The sequence below is a fragment of the Schistocerca americana genome, chromosome 2 (assembly GCF_021461395.2).
Source record: "Schistocerca americana isolate TAMUIC-IGC-003095 chromosome 2, iqSchAmer2.1, whole genome shotgun sequence".
Taxonomy (NCBI): domain Eukaryota; kingdom Metazoa; phylum Arthropoda; class Insecta; order Orthoptera; family Acrididae; genus Schistocerca; species Schistocerca americana.
The window spans coordinates 394,974,810-394,994,659 of NC_060120.1; the positions used below are offsets into that span (position 1 = coordinate 394,974,810).

Consider the following 19,850-nt stretch of genomic DNA (forward strand, 5'->3'; position numbering starts at 1 on the left):
CTCCTCCTTCTTCTTCTTCTTGCGTTGCGGCCTCTGTAGGACCACGGGTAGCCCCTTCGTGGACTGCATTTTCCTCTTCTTCTCCCAGAACCTCTTCATTCTTTCTCTTCTCCTTTCCCGTTCTTCTTCCAAGATCTTCAGTTTCCGTTTCTCCTGGCAACTCCACTGGTGACGTTCTAATCTTTTCCTGTATTCTTCTCTGTCATTGATCTCCGGCATATTTGTCGGTGTATATTTGTTCCTCCAATTTTCTTTTCCTTCGACCTTGATCTGCACACTGAAGCTGTCAAATTGATGTTTGTCCAGGGTGTATATGCAGACAAGGAAAATAATTCCAGGATTTTTCCATATTTCCCAGTTAAAGACACACTGTTTCCCGGGTGGAAATACACATTTTTCCGGGTGAAAATGCACATTTTTCCGGGTGAAAATGCACATTTTTCCGGGTGAAAATGCACATTTTTCTGGGTGAAAATGCACTTCATCCAAGTTAAGTGACAGTATACTTTCCCTTGGAACTTTAAAACTTATCAATTCTTTGAATGGAAAAGGTTTTATACACCGGCATAGAACTTCCCAGTACAGCCCAGCAAAAAAAATAATGCATTTTGGAAGGATTTTTGATGCACAGTAACATGTACACTGCATATTTTTGTATTATGAAAATATAAAGATGAATTCCATCAAATATGGAATGTCAGTTTCTGAAGCACTGAATCAAGATTGTGATGCACTTCTGGCAGCCAGTCACAGTTCACGTAACATTATCTTGCCAGAAAATGACAGCAGGTATTCAGAGCATAGGACACGAGACGTAGTCAGTCTATACCAACATCACTGTTAAGTAACACGAACACAAATAGGAAAAGTTCATGGTTTAAATTAATATACATACAGTATAGCTACAAGAAAAGCTAAGCTTTCACATGTAATATTCATCTTTTTTGGTGTATGTTATTATTTAACATACATCAAACACAAATGTGCCAGCATAATTTAAATGACATAAATGTCTGGTCTTCTGGGCCTGAAATTTTTCTAAGACGGTGGTCCTCAAAGTGTTAAGTTTTGCATGAGAGTCAAATGCTCTGTGATTTAAGAAATTCATCGCACATTCTCACAAGTAATGTAATTCATCTTGCGTAAAAGGAACTTTACTTTGAAGGGAGCACTTCTCAAGCCACCATTCGCAATATTCTCCCATGACCTGTTATAATGAATACAGTTGTGACATCATGCTCAACGAAAGCAATTTGTTGTTATGAAATATTGTACAATCTTCATCCTAAAGCCTTTGACAAATTTTGCTGTCATCAAAGCATGCAGGCACAGTGTGCTTTGTCGTTGTTAATGGCACATTTTCTTTACAATGTAAGTTTGATATTGCTTCTCTCTTGTTTATATTTTATTGCTGCAGTATTGTTCTGCAGTAGCGGGCTAGAGTAAAATTCTATGTTAGAATATCAGTTCTCGCCAGGCAAAAATTACAAAAAATCAACTCAAAACTAAAACAAGAAAAATTTCTGGAATTATAAAAAGATGCTGGGTTTTTCCCAGTTTTCTCCTAAATGAAAAAATTCCCATGTTTTTCCCCAATTTCCCAGGTGTCCTGGGGCGTATACACCCTGAGTGTTACATGCTGTCTTCACGGTGTTGAAATTTTAATGCCCTGTAGTGTATTAGCTTCATTGATCATGTCAATAAGTTAAGATGATTTCATTTTCAATTAGGTAACATTTCAGTGATCTTGAACTCCACATATCACATGTTTTTATGCATTAAACATAGTATTGTCTGCTAACTAAAGTTGGCTGTGCCAGGATATTGTAAATACCAGTCAAGACCATTTTATTTCTGTTGATACATCTACCTGGATCACGTAGGGCATTAAGTGCATCCTTAAAATGTGTGTGTGTGTATATATAGGATGAACATTAATAAAACCAACATACTGCAGGGACAGATTCCTGTCTGGAAATGGAGGAAAAAAAGGCCTGTGAAAATGGGTCCAGAAATGCATCACTCCCATGATAGATGGCACTGACCAATGACAGTACCTCTGACCACTTGCTGTGTAGTCCTTGTGTGTTGAAGGCTGTGTGATTGACACAGTGTACTGTAAGAAGTACAAGCTCCAGACAAGTGGCCCACCAATATGGTGTAAGCCCAAGTACAATTACCGAGCGAGGTGGCGCAGTGGTAGGACACTGGACTCGCATTCGGGAGGACGACGGTTCAATCCTGCGTCCGGCCATCCTGATTTAGGTTTTCCGTGATTTCCCTAAATCGCTCCAGGCAAATGTCGGGATGGTTCCTTTCAAAGGGCACGGCCGACTTCCTTCCCCGCCCTTCCCTAATTCGAATAGACCGATGACCTCGCTGTCTGGTCTCCTTCCCCAACCAACCAACCCAAGTACAATTATGTGTATCCTGCATGACAACTGCTACTACCCCTATCACCTGCAACACACATGGAACGAACAGCCCATGGTCAGAGGAACTGTCATTTGTCAGTGCCGTCTACTGTGGCAATGAGGCAGTTCTGGACACAAGTTCACAGGACATTTTTCCTCCATTTCAAGTCAGGAATCCATCCCTGCAGTTTATCGGTTTTATTAATGTTCCCCCTGTATTACAGAGGTAAGTGTGAAAAAGAATTTCCTTCTGAAGAGAGAAACTTTAATGAGAGATGTGTGTGTGTGTGTGTGTGTGTGTGTGTGTGTGTGTGTGTGTGTGTGTGTGAGTGAGTGAGTGTGTGTGTGCGTGTGTGCATGCGTGCGTGCGGATATTTTATTAGTCAATAGTTCATTAGTTAGTGAATAGATAGCTCACTTATAGTAAATCGCAAACACTCATTTAAGCAATTGAGAAGCTAAAGAGTTAACTGTTGCTATGAACAATAACTTTTTACACAAGGCTTAGTTCGAACAAACCTGTTTCCAATACTGCTGTCCCGTCTGGAATATTTTGTCACCTTCAAAACTCATTTCTGCTTCAAGGATTAATCCTTTTGATGTCCCAAGAAGTATTGGCCCAGTGACTGACTCAGATTCATTAGCATGATTCCATCCAACAGCTGTGACTTCATGGTTCTTGTTCCTACTAACCTGTTAACAAAAGTATTATCAACTAGCAATGCTTCGCAACTGCCAAAGATATATGAGAATTGGATATATGTCCTAATCTCCTCCTCTCTCTGTCCATCTCATCCACCCCCTTCTCTTTGTCCATAGTTTCCTCCTTCCCCTCTCTCTGTCCATCACATCCTACCACCCCACTTATCATTGTCCGTGTCTTCCTCTTCCTCTCTCTGCCCATCTACTCCTCCCTCTGCCTAAGTCTCCCCCCCCCCCCCTCCCCACCACCACCAAAAAAATCGATCTCCTCTTCCGCTCTCTCTCTCTCTCTCTCTCTCTCTCTCTCTCTCTCTCTCTCTCTGAACTTGACCCTTGTTTACTGTTATTTCAAATGAAACCTTGATTGGAAATTGGGGTTGTGGTGTCGTTGAGTACTGAGAATGGCACACAGTGCAAGAAGTATCGACTGATGAAGAGATACTGCACAGCAAACTGGTATCACCAGGCACCAATGAGGTATTAGGAAGAAGTCCTGCCTAGAGTAGTTCCACGCACCACTGCCACGCCTCTATCCTGAAATAGCTGTGCCAGTCAGTAGGAGGACAGTTCTGTTTGAGGTCAGATCCTGCCCCCTTCCAGGAAGCTCCTGTCAGAGTAATGTCACTGTGCTGCCTACTTGCCATGACACAGCCATGTCAGCCATCAGGGAGTGAAGGGATTTCCATCTCCTGTGAACTGTGCTCACGCAACAAAGCTCTCAGAACTGTGTTAACAAGTGTCTTCAAACTTCTGTTTTTTAGTGGCTGTAGTGAAGCTACAGTAAGGCCATTCTGAACTTGTATCAATTTTCCACTCAGTAATTGTGCTCATTTACTGTGTTCTGAAGCGCAAATCCACTTGTGCAGTTTCATAACTACAGCAAAGATAAGTTTTACTGTAATTAATGAAGTATTACTTATTCATAGTGTTCTAATTAACTACATTACTACTAGCTACCTCATCCAAGAATTCAGACACAACAGAATTTGCTTAGAATGAATGGATAAAGCACTTGAAATCATTGGTTAAAGGGTATGAGAGAGATCTATCCAGCTGCGGGGTCTGGGAGGATAGTGGTTTCAGTAGCAATATTTTGCGTATGTTTAATCTGCAAGTGTGTAGGATTACAAACTTTTTGATAGTTCAAATTCCTTGGTAGTATTCTATTCAAATGCCCATAAGCCATAAATACAACTTTCCTCGATTATGGAAAACTGACTGTGAGGAAGAAAACACATTTAAATAATATGTATATAATTTTTGCTTAATATTATATGTATTTGGACAAGAAATATACAGGGTTACTCTAAATGATGGACTCATTTGCAAAACTTCACATTTATTCAAGTACAAATCCAAAATGAACAAACTTTATACCAATGAAAAGAGGAAGTTTCAAAGTTTTCTTTCATAATGTTCCAAATAAATTTAATAATTTGTAATTATTTTTTAATAATTATTTAATAATATGAAATGTTATAAATGTTCAATGTGGCCACCGTCTGCTGCACGGAAAGCATTGACGCAGTAGCCAAACTCATCCCACACACACGAAAGTGTATCTGCTGTTACTGAGCGCACGGCAGCAGTGATCCATTCTGCAGATAGTTCAGAGCAGTTGGTAGAGGCGGGGAAATAAACAGCTTCCTTCACATAACCCCATAATAAATAGCAGCAGGTTGTGAGATCAGGAGATCTCAGTGGCTAGAAGTGCAGAACCAGGTCCTCAAGTCCCCTGTGGCCGATCCAGCACCTGAGGAAGGAAGTCATTCAAAAAGCCTCGTACATCACGGTGCAATGGGGCGGAGTTCCATCCTGTTGGAAAATAAAGTCCTAGGAATCTTCCACAACTTGAGGGAACAGCCATTGTTCCAACATGTCCAGGTACGTGATTCCCATTACAGTTCTTTTCGCAAAGAAAAATGGTCCATAAACCTTTGTATGGGATATGGCATAGAACATGTTGATCTTCGGTGAGTCTCTTTCATGGTGCAATGGTGAATGCATATTTTCAAAACCCCATATGTGAACATTGTGCCTCTTGATTTTTCCACTAGGGTGGAACATCACTTCATTGCTAAAAATTACAAGCTGCAGAAATGCACCATCCTCCATCTTTGCTAGCACATAACCACAAAATGCGAGATGCTTCTCTTTGTCGTTGGGGTCGAGAGCCAGCACAAGTTATAATCGGTAGGGCTTGTACAGCAAACACTGTCTCAGAACTTTCCATACTGTTGGTTGGGGTATTCCAAGTTCTCAACTGGCTCTATTGGTAGATTTACTGGGGCTACGTACAAAACTTTCTTGAATCTGTCAGATATCATCCTCTGACATATGCAGTTGGCCTGTGCTTTTTCTTTTGCACACACTCCCAGTCTGTTTAAATTGCTTAAACCAGTGGCTAATGCTTTTGGGAGTTGGTAGTTGAATACCGAATTTGGTACAAATTGCCCACTCTGCACTGCAATTTGCAACTCACTTTTCATGAACTCAAGAATGCAGAAAAGCTTGTGCTCCACAACTGCCATCTCACTCACCACTGACAGTGAAACAGAATGATGGCCCCATTGCCACACAAACTCTACTGGCCACTTCTGAAACCATCACCGCCTGCCCACCACTGCCTGCCAAAAACTTTAAAAATATCTCTGTCCATTAATATAAAGCTTGTTCATTTTTGATTTGCACTTGAATATGTACGAATTTTTGAAAATGGGTCCATCATTTAGAATAACCCTTTATATAACAATGTGTCTAATAATTTAAATGACCTGCTATCACAAGTAAAACAGACTGCATGAAAGGAAATGAAACCACACATTTTCACAGCACAATACAGTATTTTTCCCTTGCAGTTTGTTTTAACAGAAAACCCATACATTAATATCTTGAAGAATTGGATGTACTGATGTTGGTCTACATCTTCACAGCATGATATTTTGATGTCATAGCTCAGTGTCTTCATCGTGCGTTTCCTGTGCTAGGCATAGTTGAACAGTGTCACACGCCAGCAAGAAGGTAGGCACACAACGTGCCATCCAAGCTGTCATGGTAGCAGGGCTGCTGAGCAACATTTTCATTGTATTTGTGGCATCAAGATAAATGAGAAGTTGGGGTGGAGTTTTATAACCTTTATTTGAAAACATTTACAAAATGTGCTCAAAGTTACTCCCTCCTGCTTGCATTCTCACCGTGCAATGACACTGGAGTGACTGTTGTACTCTTTCAAACACTACTAGCAAAGCGGAAATTGCATCAGAGGCTGCCATAATGTGCACTATCACCTCTTCATCAGTATCAATGGGTGTTTCATAGACAACAGATTTCAGGTGGCCCCAGAAAAGAAAAATGAATGGGCATCAAGTTGGGTGGAATGTGCAGGTGATGCCACCAGCCCACTGCGCCCTATCCAGTTCTCACGAAAGATTTCATCCAAATTCATTTTTGCTGCATGTGCGAAGTGCCAAGGCGCACCATCGTGTTGGCACCACATTTGTTGTCACACACTGAGTGGAACATGTTCCAACAACTCTGGCAGAATTTCTCGTACAAAGATTAGGTATCTGTTCGTGTTTAGTTGCTGAGAAAACATGTATGGACCAACCAGATTATCACCCACCAAGCCAGCCCAAATATTGACAGTGGAGCAGTCTTGGTGACCATAAACGAAGGCAGCGATTTTTCCGAGCCCAAACGTGTTGACAGAGACTGTTGAACATACCCTCTTGTGTAAAGGATGCCTTATCCATAAAAATTACATGGTTTGGAAAGTCCAGTTGAATAGCACACTTTTGCAAAAACCACTGGCAGAATTCAATCTGACATGGAAACTTGTCTGTGTTAACGGCGTGAATCTGCTGAAGGCAGTACGGGTGCAAATAATCTTCATGCCACATCCATTTCTCGTGCAAGACACACCGAGCTAGTTATGGGTGTGTTTTCCAGCAGTGTCAATGCCTTCTCTTCAAGCCCTGGTATACACACTGTGCACTGACAACCACATCCATCACGCCTTCGCATCTATAACGCAAAATGAATACACCAGATTTTGAAGTAGGCCTTAAATGTGCATGTGCCATTATGAGAACGAGCTAGTGGAAAACATACCTCAAGTGAACCTGTCTGTCATAGGGACCTGTGAATAGCAGTAAATGCACCTGGATCTGACACTCAAGATTCGGAAACCATTGAATGTACAAACATTGGGCAGCATCAACATTTCCATCCGCCACCCCATATGCATAGTGTATGTCTGCCCCCCCCCCCCCCAATAATAGCGCTCCATTTCCTCTCTCCTCCATACAGTAACAAACACAAGAGTTTCCCTGTTTGATGGCAGAGTGACACAGGGTGAACCAGACTCCACAGTGTGCACATGTGTTGCTTTGTATGCAACACCTACCAAAGAGGCATTTGCATGTCCCAGTGAGAGGCAGAAAACCTGTAGTGTTGTCCCACCTGGAATATCCGCAACTATGTTGACTACAGTGTTTGCAAATAAGGGTCTTGAAACTTCAACCTGACGTCTCTTTTACCTTGATGTTACAAGTATATTGAAATCATTGCCCTGCAGACCTCCTACCATGTTGGCTAGGATGGCACGTTGTGTGCTCATCATCTTGGTGCCAAACGACACTATTCAATGACGCCTAGCACCATTTGTTATGACCCATTCTACCAGCCCTCTCACTTTCTCCTTTCATTTCAGATACACCCTTTGTGTGTGTGTGTGTGTATGTGTGTGTGTGTGTGTGTGTGTTTTCTCAACAGATGGCAATCCAGTTGGTATACAAACACACATGCATATTATAATGCTATGCTGGCTCAAAACTTCAAATTTCAAATCAATCAGTGGGAAAAATTCGAAGATTTAAGGTTTCGAGCAAACAAACATTTACATTTATATTTATGTAGATGATGCTGCCAAGCATGAAACAATCTATAATACTTCTGCTATGTCGCCACTACTACAAATATCAAAATAGTATTCCTTTTAAAAAGGAAGTTACTTGTAAAAATGTCTTTTTGTTTAATACGGAAAAGCTTCCATGCTGTAATGAACTAAGGGCAAAAGTGACAAAGCATTCCCCAGTTCTGCAATAGACTACATTGATACTCAGTAGGGCAGTGGTTCTCAAATCTGAGCATAATTAAAGCTAGAGGAGGGGGGGGGGGGGGGGGGGCGGATTAAACAGCTGTTCATTATGGTTTAATACTGATCCTAAATTATTATTTTTCTCAAATAACCTCTATTACCACTATTAGTTAGAATCTATGATTTATTACACCATCATCAGCCATTTAATGTCAGCTGCTAGATAAAGGCTTCCTCCAGAAACTTCCATAAACTGCACTTCCGGGTGGCAATAAACACTGGTGCTTCCCCTGCAGGTTTACTAATTTGACCTACCAACCTTCCATTACAACTTTTCTCATCTCTTTACACCCAGTAAGGGTGTTCCTTTTCTCATCTACCATTCATTCAGCTATGTCTCGTGCTGACCCCCATTCCATCTTCCACTATAGTCTGTTCCCTGTTTCATTTCTTTAATTTCCTGTCTGCTAGTAATCTACAATATGTGTCTCTCCATTTCTCACTGAGTAAATCTCAGTTCTTGAATGGTTTTTGCATATCAAATCAAATCCACCTTTATTTTGAAAATTCTATTCAGTTAATAAATAAATAAACGAAAATAAAAAAGTTATTCCATGTCACTTTTAATCTTCTGTTCATTTCTTTTCAAGTGCATCCACTCATTGTTGTCAGCACTTGTCATCAGCAAAGCTTTCAACTGGCAACTATTTTCCTGACTCAATAAATCAGCAAGTAAATGCTGGTAATTTAGGATAATTTTCAGGGAATGAAGGATATTTTCAGAAAAGTGAAATTTGAGGCAAAGTGCAATTATTTTCAATTCAGGATCACTGTAAGCAAATTTTGATGAAATACAAAAAGTGTCAAGTATGCGATTCTGCAATCTGCAGTTGAGAAAAGTATTCTTGACTGGAAGTGGAAACAAAACTGAAGAATCAAAATGAACTTGGTGTGTAATTTATAATGTTCATTGGTTGATTCCTCAGTGAATATAAGAAATGATTGTTAGAAATAATCAAGACCAAACTTCTCACTGACATAATTTCAATGGTTTGAAATGTATAAAAATGTTAATTTTATTTGTTTGATTTCTGGCTAAATATTATTAATCTTCATGTATTTAAAAATAGAAGGAACAGCTGACATAACATGAGGCCGTTCTCCACTTCATGGAATATGAATGAAGAACCATTGATGGAGACATTCTTTGAGTATTAATTCTGACTGACCTACGCAAGACTAATCTGAATGGTATCTTATGTCACAAAATACTGTTACTGTATACTCATTTACACATTTCTTTTCTTTACCAATTCATTATCTGATTTTTATTAGGAAAAAATGATCTCTTTTTGAGACAGAGAGTGAAAGGAGGGTGTGTGGGGGGTAGAGTATATAGTGATAGTTTATTATAGTTAAATATTGCATTTTTTGGGTCACTAACATACAAACTGCTCACTGAAAAAAGATATATTACCTATTGTTAAGTAATGGTTTAATTTCATGATGTTTTAGGCACTAAATCCATATAAGAACACAGTTTCTTTCTATAACATACAGTTTTGTCACAATATGGCTTTGTCATGAACTAGAAAATAAGCAAAATACATGGAACTGGAATCAATTTAATTTTTCAATATGAACTAATATTTTATTGAAGTGTTAACATGGAAGCACCTCTTTATTACATAGGAATTATGCACAGCTGGTTTACATTTCCTTTCTGTGTTCTCCTTACAGCATCTAACATAGCTTTTTCTCTGATGAACTGCATATTAAAGACTTAGTAATGTGACTCACAAGAGTCTCCCATAATTATTTGTATTCCAGCAGCCTTGATAGCTTGTTTCCATCACTCTGATGCCTTGGTGAAATCACTCACGGTGTTCCTTACTAACATTGCCCAAATTCAAGGTGACTGTTCAAAGAGTGAACCCTATGGCTCATCAAACAACCTAACTTACTGAAGTTTTACAACACGGTGATGACTACATAAATAAAATGTGGGTCTGTTTTGTTGCCTACGAACTTAGTAATGACTTCCCTCTCCAATCATTTTTAATTCAAAGTTGGAATCAAACATCAAGTCAAAAGTTACTTTCAATTTACACACACATTCTTACACAAAACAGTCGTCCCACAAGGCTTCAAAGATTTTCTTGCACGTCAATTAATTCCAGACCAATATTGGTCCCTTGGTCCACTATCTTTCTAACATTAATTGAAACACTAATCATTAAAACTATTAAAAATGAATTTTTTAAATACTGAGTGTTAATTGCTGTTTTTATCATCACAATAGGATTTAGCACACTAAAAAACATGAATAGACCACTTTCAGTAAAAAACAAAGAAAGATTTTCATTAAAACATGGAAAAACTTTACAAACACCCACAAACGTGTGGGCAATTTTGTGGAACACAGCTGGAAGGTCACCTTGTAATTTATGAAATGAACAGGAATCCTGCTGTTTTGGGCACAACCTACCTTACTAGGTTTGATAGATTTCTTTGAAAGATAAAACAGTTCAGAACCATGATCTGTATGCCGTGAAATCATGCTCAGAAGTACATGGTTTCCTGTTGGATCAAGGAACAGACCACCAAGCTTGAACTGGTTTGCGTATTTCCCCAGATCTATTTCTGCAAATGAAACATTTATAAAAATGAGTACTGCTCTGCATATAAAACATACATACATATATAATAAATGTAACAACAATAATCAGTTTTTGGAACTATATAATGTTACTGAATGAATAAAAAATTTACTCACCAAGCAGCAGCAGAAGAACACACGTATAAAAACATACTGAAATTTGCAACCTTGGGGGGGGGGGGGGGGGGGGTGGTGAGCAGTCAGATCAGGAAATAAAAGATAAAGGAAACTAAAAGAGAGTGAAGAAAGGAATAGTTACTGACAAGGACTGCTGATACGGAAGAAATTAATGTAAATTAAGACCAGGTGGGCGGTGAAAACTGAGGACATGCTGTAATGCAGTTCCCACTTGCACAGAGTTCTGAGAAATTGATGCCTGGGGAAGAAGCTAGATGACAAATTTGCTGAAACAGGCATCAGGGTTGACTGTCACATTGTAGAGCATGCTCTGCAACAACATAGTGTGTGTTGCCAGCATAAACCCTCTGCCTATGCCCATTCATCCTAACTGATAACTTGGTGGTAGTCACGTTAATGTAAAAGGCTGAACAGTGTATACATAACAGCTGGTACATGATGTGTCATTTCATAAGTGGTTCTCCCTTTGCTAGTATATGTTTTGCCAATTACAGGGCTGGTATAGGTGGTGGTAGGAGGGTGCATAGGGCAAGTCCTACAGTGGGACAGTACCAGCAGTAGGAGCCATAGGGTAGGGAAATGGGTTCAGAAGGAGCATAGGGTCTGACACGGATAGTGCAGGGATTGGGAGTGTGATGAAAAGATATTCTAGGTACAGTGGGCAAAATGTTGGACAGACTGAGCTTGGTGAGTGGAATTTTTATCTACCCAATTGCATTATATATAATTATGTTCCCTCCCCCCCCCCCCCCCCCCCATGAACCATGGACCTAACCATTGCTGGGGAGGCTTGCGTGCCTCAATGATACAGATAGCCGTACCGTAGGTGCAACCACAACGGAGGGGTATCTGTTGAGAGGCCAGACAAACGTGTGGTTCCTGAAGAGGGGCAGTAGCCTTTTCAGTAGTTGTAGGGGCAACAGTCTGGATGATTGACTGATCTGGCATTGTAACACTAACCAAAATGGCCTTGCTGTACTGGTACTGTGAACGGCTGAAAGCAGAGGGAAACTACAGCCGTAATTTTTCCCGAGGGCATGCAGTTTAACTGTATGATTAAATGATGATGGCGTCCTCTTGGGTAAAATATTCTGGAGGTAAAATAGTCCCCCATTCGGATCTCCGGGCGGGGACTACTCAGGAGGACGTTGTTATCAGGAGAGAGAAAACTGGCGTTCTACGGATCGGAGCGTGGAATGTCAGATCCCTTAATCGGGCAGGTAGGTTAGAAAATTTAAAAAGGGAAATGGATAGGTTAAAGTTAGATACAGTGGGAATTAATGAAGTTCGGTGGCAGGAGGAACAAGACTTTTGGTCAGGTGAATACAGGGTTATAAATACAAAATCAAATAGGGGTAATGCAGGAGTAGGTTTAATAATGAATAAAAAAATAGGAGTGCGGGTAAGCTACTACAAACAGCATAGTGAACACATTATTGTGGCCAAGATAGACACGAAGCCCGTGCCTACTACAGTAGTACAAGATTATATGCCAACTAGCTCCACAGATGACGAAGAAATTGATTAAATGTCTGACGAGATAAAAGAAATTATTCAGGTAGTGAAGGGAGACGAAAATTTAATAGTCATGGGTGACTGGAATTCGTCAGTAGGAAAAGGGAGAGAAGGAAACATAGTAGGTGAATATGGATTGGGGCTAAGAAATGAAAGAGAAAGCCGTCTCGTAGAATTTTGCACAGAGCATAACTTAATCATAGCTAACACTTGGTTCAAGAATCATGAAAGAAGGTTGTATACATGGAAGAACTCTGGAGATTCTAAAAGGTTTCAGATAGATTATATAATGGTAAGACAGAGATTTAGGAACCAGGTTTTAAATTGTAAGACAATTCCAGGGGCAGATGTGGACTCTGACCACAATCTATTGGTTATGAACTGTAGATTAAAACTGAAGAAACTGCAAAAAGGTGGGAATTTAAGGAGATGGGACATGGATAAACTGACAGAACCAGAGGTTGTACAGAGTTTTAGGGAGAGCATAAGGGAACAATTGACAGGAATGGGGGAAAGAAATACAGTAGAAGAAGAATAGGTAGCTTTGAGGGATGAAATAGTGAAGGCAGCAGAGGATCAAATAGGTAAAAAGACGAGGGCTAGTAGAAACTCTTGGGTAACAGAAGAAATATTGAATTTAATTGATGAAAGGAGAAAGTATAAAAATGCAGCAAATGAAGCAGGCAAAAAGGAATACAAACGTCTCAAAACTGATATCGACAGGAAGTGCAAAATGGCTAAGCAGAGATGGCTAGAAGACAAATGTAAGGATGTAGAGACTTGTCTCACTAGGGGTAAGATAGATACTGCCTACAGGAAAATTAAAGAGAACTTTGGAGAAAGGAGAACCACTTGCATGAATATCAAGAGCTTTGATGGAAACCCAGTTCTAAGCAAAGAAGGGAAAGCAGAAAGGTGGAAGGAGTATATAGAGGGTCTATACAAGGACAATATTATGGAAATGGGAGAGGATGTAGATGAAGATGAAATGGGAGATATGATACTGCGTGACGAGTTTGACAGAGCACTGAAAGACCTGAGTCGAAACAAGGCCCCTGGAGTAGACAACATTCCATTAGAACCACTGACAGCCTTGGGAGAGCCAGTCCTGACAAAACTCTACCAACTGGTGAGCAAGATGTATGAGACAGGCGAAATACCATCAGACTTCAAGAAGAATATAATAATTCCAATCCCAAAGAAAGCAGGTGTTGACAGATGTGAAAATTACCGAACTATCAGTTTAATAAGTCACAGATGTAAAATACTAATGCTAATTCTTTACAGATGAATGGAAAAACTGATAGAAGCCGACTTCGGGGAAGATCAGTTTGGATTCCGTAGAAATACTGGAACACGTGAGGCAATACTGACCCTACGCCTTATCTTAGAGGAAAGATTAAGGAAAGGCATACCTACATATCTAGCATTTGTAGACTTAGAGAAAGCTTTTGACAATGTTGATTGGAATACTCTCTTTCAAATTCTGAAGGTGGCAGGGGTAAAATACAGGGAGCGAAAGGCTATTTACAATTTGTACAGAAAGCAGATGTCAGTTATAAGAGTCGATGGGTATCAAAGGGAAGCAGTGGTTGGGAAGGGAGTGAGACAGGGTTGTAGCCTATCCCCGATGTTATTCAATCTGTATATTGAGCAAGCAATAAAGGAAACAAAAGAAAAGTTCTGAGTAGATATTAAAATCCATGGAGAAGAAATAAAAACTTTGAGGTTCGCCGATGACATTGTAATTCTGTCAGAGACAGCAAAGGACTTAGAAGAGCAGTTGAACGGATCGGATAGTGTCTTGAAAGGAGGATATAAGATGAACATCAACAAAAGCAAAATGAGGATAATGGAATGTAGTCAAATTAAGTTGGGTGATGCTCAGGGAATTATATTAGGAAATGAGACACAAAGTAGTAAAGGAGTTTTGCTATTTGGGGAGCAAAATAACTGATGATGGTCGAAGTAGAGAGGATATAAAATGTAGACTGGCAATGGCAAGGAAAGCGTTTCTGAAGAAGAAAAATTTGTTAACATCGAGTATAGATTTTAATGTCAGGACGTCGTTTCTGAAAGTATTTGTATGGAGTGAAGCCATGTATGGACGTGAAACGTGGACAATAAATAGTTTAGACAAGAAGAGAATAGAAGCTTTCGAAATGTGGTGCTACAGAAAAATGCTGAAGATTAGATGGGTAGATCACATAACTAATGAGGAGGTATTGAATAGGATTGGGGAGAACAGGAGCTTGTGGCACAACCTGACTAGAAGAAGGGATCGGTTAGTAGTACATGTTCTGAGACATCGAGGGATCACCAATTTAGTATTGGAGGGCAGTGTGGAGGGTAAAAATCGTAGAGGGAGACCAAGAGGTGAATACACTAAGCAGATTCAGAAGAATGTAGGCTGCAGTAGGTACTGGGAGATGAAGAAGGTTGCACAGGATAGAGTAGCATGGAGAGCTGCATCAAACCAGTCTCAGGACTGAAGACCACAACAACAACATAATTATGTTGTAATTTTAATGTTCTCTTTAGTAGCCAAGAAGTCTCTCTTTGGTACACTATCAAAGAAAAAGATACCCTGAAAATTTTATGACAAAAGAAAAGTTGATACAGTGGTTAACAAAACATTAAATATTGCAGCTAAGTCATTTGTTCATTAATTTCTGTAATCAAGAAGCCAAAGGTACTTGGGGCAACAGATATTTATTTTGTGTAAGCCATTTCCACAAATTTGAAATTACTAGGAAACATAATAATTTACACAGTTATTTATCTCATTTGTGCAAAAAGTATCTGTAAAGTATCAACACTGAACCCTTTTCCTGACAAGTAATTTCTATTGATAATATTAAAATATTGTCATTCATTTTGTAACAGTATTTATTGCAATGACGATTATGACGGTTGTAAGAATTCTCTAGCACTGTTATTAATTCTCATTACAGAATAATACAAAATGAAAGTGGCTCAAAATGTTTAAAAATTTCATTTTTGGAATGTAATACATTTCTTAGAATGTGATTCATTCTGTGTCCTTCTTGCTTGTATTCTCTCACATAATCAATGTCAATATCATATCTTTAAAATTCAAGTACACTGCATTAATTGCTTTAAAGTAGTAAGTCAGAAAAATTTGGAGAAGTGATCAATGATAAATATCTGCAGGAGCCACCCATTGGCATTTGTTGTTGATTACATAAAAGATAAAATTATATAAGAATAATGCCCCACAAGGAGTCACTACTCAGTGATAAGAGGTAGTTCACCAATCTCAGTACTGAGGAGGAATATTGAGCTGGTTTTAAAAGTGCCTTTATTAGCAAACCTACATCATGGTGTACACCACAGAAGATCATGTACTGCCTGCTCCACATTGAGTGCACTGGTTTTCAGTACTCTTAGGTGTGACAGCAAATTTAGCTTACCATAAAACAGGAAGCCCAGAAAAGCTTAAAAAATTCATCTGTAATTCTAATAGCTTAAAATACAAGGAAAATGGCAGTTAAATTGAATTCACTGACATAAAGCAGATGTAGGAAATAAAGGGAAATGAATGAAGATGCAAGGACATGAAATAATACCAGTGAAGGTACCTTCAGAAATATTTATTTCAATGAAAATTGGAAATTTGTGCTAAGTTTTGTGGGACCAAACTGCTGAGGTCATCGGTCCCTCGGCTTCTCACACACACACACACACACACACACACACACACACACACACACACACACACACACCAATGCCCAAGGGAGGACTAGAAACTCCGACGGGGAGAGCCGCGCGAACCGTGGCATGGCGCCTGAGACTGCACGGCTACCCTGCACAGCTTATTTCAATGAAACAAGAGGAAAAAATCAATGGCACCAAAAAATTTAAGGCAGGTGATCAATTGTCAACAGTACTTCTTTATGACAGTAATGCAGCAAAATCTTTGATTCCAGCTTGAAATATGATTTCCACTGATGTTATGGGATCCTGACCTTGATACTGTGGCAATCAACAATTCAGTACCTCTGTCTGATTATTTTATTTTCCTCTGTAGTTAGATACCAGCACTTGGAACTGGCACCATGAAATGCTGTGAGGTTCTGAGCAGATGGCTTGCACTTCAACAGGTCGGTCTACGATTTCATGATACACTCACAAAACACAGGCAACATCTGAATGTATCCTGAGATCTCTGGAATGAATTTAACAGCAGATTGTTGAATTTTGTGTGTAATATGTTTCACTGTACCCTGAGCACAATCTTATGATTCAAATATTGTCATTTGTAACAACTAAAACAATCAATTTTTGACAAAATAATTTAATTGGATAGATAAAAAAATCTCCTCGCCAAGCAGCAGCAGAACACACACACAAAATAAGGTTGTAATTCAGCTAGCTTTCAGAGGCAGTGGCTTCTTCTGCAGGTAGAAGGGTTAAAGGGGAAGGAAGAGGGGTGAAGGAAAAGGACTGGAGAAGGTATAGGAAAAAGTGGCAGATATCGGGAAAGTCACCCAGAACCACAGGTCAGGGGAGACTTATTGCACAGGATGAGAAGGAAAGGCTGATTGTTGGGGACTGCATCAGATGAGAATTAAAAACCTGAGAGCTTAAAGGTGGAAGACAGGGTAATATACAAGACAGAGATTACTGCTTAAACATCATACATGAGTTAATAAGAGTGAAAAGCTAAATGCATTGTACGTAACAGAGGTGGCATGGGGTGGTGAAAAATAGACGGGTAGGATAATGAAATATGTAGAAAACTAAAATGGAGTGAAGAAAAGAGTAGTTACTATTTATAAATGCTGAGGCAGAAGAAATAAATGTAAATTAAGACCAGCTGGGTGGCAAGAATCAAGGACACGTTTTAGTGGTAGTTACCACCTGAGGAGTTCTTAGTTCAAAAGCAGATTTCCTGGGCCATCACATGCAACCCTGGTACTGCTGATCCCTCCAAAAAACTACTTCCCTGACTTCCTAGAATTATGCCCTGAAATGAAATCCATTCTGTCTGAAATCTTGCCCACCGCACCTATAGTAGCTTTTCATTGCTCTCCCAATCTCCGCAATATTCTTGTTAGACCCTATGCTCCTTGTGCGCCCATCTCCCTACCCTATGGCTCCTACCCCTGTGACCATCTCCACTGGAAGACTTGCACTATGCACCCTCCTACCACAACCTATGGCAGCTCTGTAACTGGCAAAACATATGCTATCAAAGGGAGACCCACCTGTGAAACAACACGTCATACACTAGCTGTTCTGTAAACACTGTTCGGCCTTTTACATCGGCATGACTACCACCAAAATATCAATTAGGATGAATGGGCATAGGTAGAGGATGTATACTGGTTAGCATGCAATATCCTGTTGCAGAGCATGCTCTACAACATGACAATTGTGACCTCCATGCCTGTTTCACCACACGCACCATCTGGATTCTTCCCCCAGACACCAGTTTCTAAGAACTCCGCAGGTGGTAACTAGAATTACAACATGTCCTTGGTTCTTGCCACCCAGCTGGTCTTACTTTACATTAATTTCTTCTGTCTGAGCATTTATTCATAGTAACTACTCTTTCCTTCATTCTGGTTTAGTTTTCCACATCTTTCATTATCCTACCAGTCTATTTTTCACCGCTCCCTGCCTCCTCTGTTACGTACAATGCATTTAGCTTTTCACTCTTATTAACTCATTTATGATGTTTAAGCAGTAATCTCTGTCTTGTTATTACCCTGTCTTCCACCTTTAAGCTCTCAGGTTTTCAAATCTCATCCGATGCAGTCCCCAACAATCAGTCTTTCCTTCTCATCCCAAGAGGTTCTGGGTGACTTTCCCGAAATCTGCCCCTTTTCCTAGATCTCTCCAGTTCCTTTCCTTCACCCCTCTTCCTTCCCCTTCAACCACTCTACCTGAAGAAGGAGCCACTTCCTCTGAAAGTTTGCCTAATTACAACCTTCTTTTACGTGCGTGTTCTGCTGCCGCTTCGTGAGTATATTTTTTATCTATCCAATTAAACATTACCATTTGAGTGACTAATGTCCTGTCAACTTTAAGTAGAATCCTTCCTGGAGGTCTTGGTTCTAAGTAATGGTTTAGCTGCTTCATGCTGCCTATATAAGGCACACAGTTGGAGGAGTGTAATATGAGTTCCGACCCAGTATTGGCTGGATAAACGGCCCCATAGATAACTCCATCCTTACTTATATTAATGTGAGATAAGACAAAAAAGGTTTAAATAAATAACATACATGTTTTGTGGGAAAAAAAATCAAAATAGGGGCAAGATGAAATCACTTGCAGTTGAATACATAAATCTTTATAACAGAGTAATAAAAAACTTGACTCTCTGTTAAGACTAGAGGAGGAATGTTCAGACACCGAACATTGTAAAATTATGATTCAGGTGCCTGGTTAAATTTCACAAAAATAAAATATGAAGCAGCCTCTCAGAGACAGATTAATCATCCTACCCAGTAATCTTGGCAATGTGCCACATAGTGCACATTTTAAAATGTTTTCCATGTGCATTCCATTGTCACATAAAACAAGGTAAGCTATTTTCTAGACATACTGCCATCCTAAGGACAGCAAGTCTATGTTTTTCTCTGCTGGAAATATCTTTCTAATACTCTAAAAGCACTTACAGAATCAGAGCAAATGAGTATACAGTTCCACTTATAATAACTCATCTGCCCCACTGCCTTTGAGTTGTTTGTCAAAGACTAAGTTTGTTGAAGGAAGAATGCTATAAACACTGTCAAGTAAAACTTCTGAACAACCAACATTATTCCCATGCTTAGATCCATCAAAGTATACAGCTGTAAAGTTTCACCACTTGACTAAAAATATGAAAAAAAAAGCTTGTTTAAAAATAAATTCTGGCGTATTTGATGTCTTGTACTTCTCCAATGTTAAAAACAACTCAGAACTCAATACCAATCAGAGAAGAAATATGCTTCAAACTCATCAGGATATTGAGTTCTGTCACACTGAACTTAACGAGCTGCTCTTTTGCTTGGACAGAAATTGGTGTTTTTCCCTTCTATGATTAGATTCACTTGTTCCACTGATGATCAAGTAGTAATAGTCAAGTCAGGGACTGAACAGATATTACATGCTTATTACAACATACACTCACGTGTTGGGTGGTCAAGTGCTATTTCCCAAGTTGGACACAAAGGTTAGGTATTGGAATCATAGGTTCTCACCATAAAATGAGAGTCAAGGTCTTTAGGTAGGATTATCATCCAGAACCATACATACTGCAGCCATAGCTCAGCCACAGCTCATCAATATCACCTGTCTCCCCATCATTATATGT

At 39.6% G+C, this 19,850-nt stretch overlaps 1 protein-coding gene across 2 annotated transcripts in view; it reads right to left on the minus strand.

Moving 5' to 3' along the window:
* LOC124594106 (vacuolar protein sorting-associated protein 18 homolog) overlaps positions 1-19,850 on the minus strand; it is a 262,862-nt gene that overhangs the window by 236,776 nt on the left and 6,236 nt on the right. For both annotated transcript variants that reach the window (XM_047132457.1, XM_047132458.1), the window contains exons 3-4: positions 10,703-10,857; positions 2,934-3,107 (exon numbers count right to left, since the gene is read on the minus strand). In XM_047132457.1, coding sequence (XP_046988413.1) covers positions 2,934-3,107; positions 10,703-10,857 — 329 coding nt within the window. The remainder of the gene's footprint in view (positions 1-2,933; positions 3,108-10,702; positions 10,858-19,850) is intronic.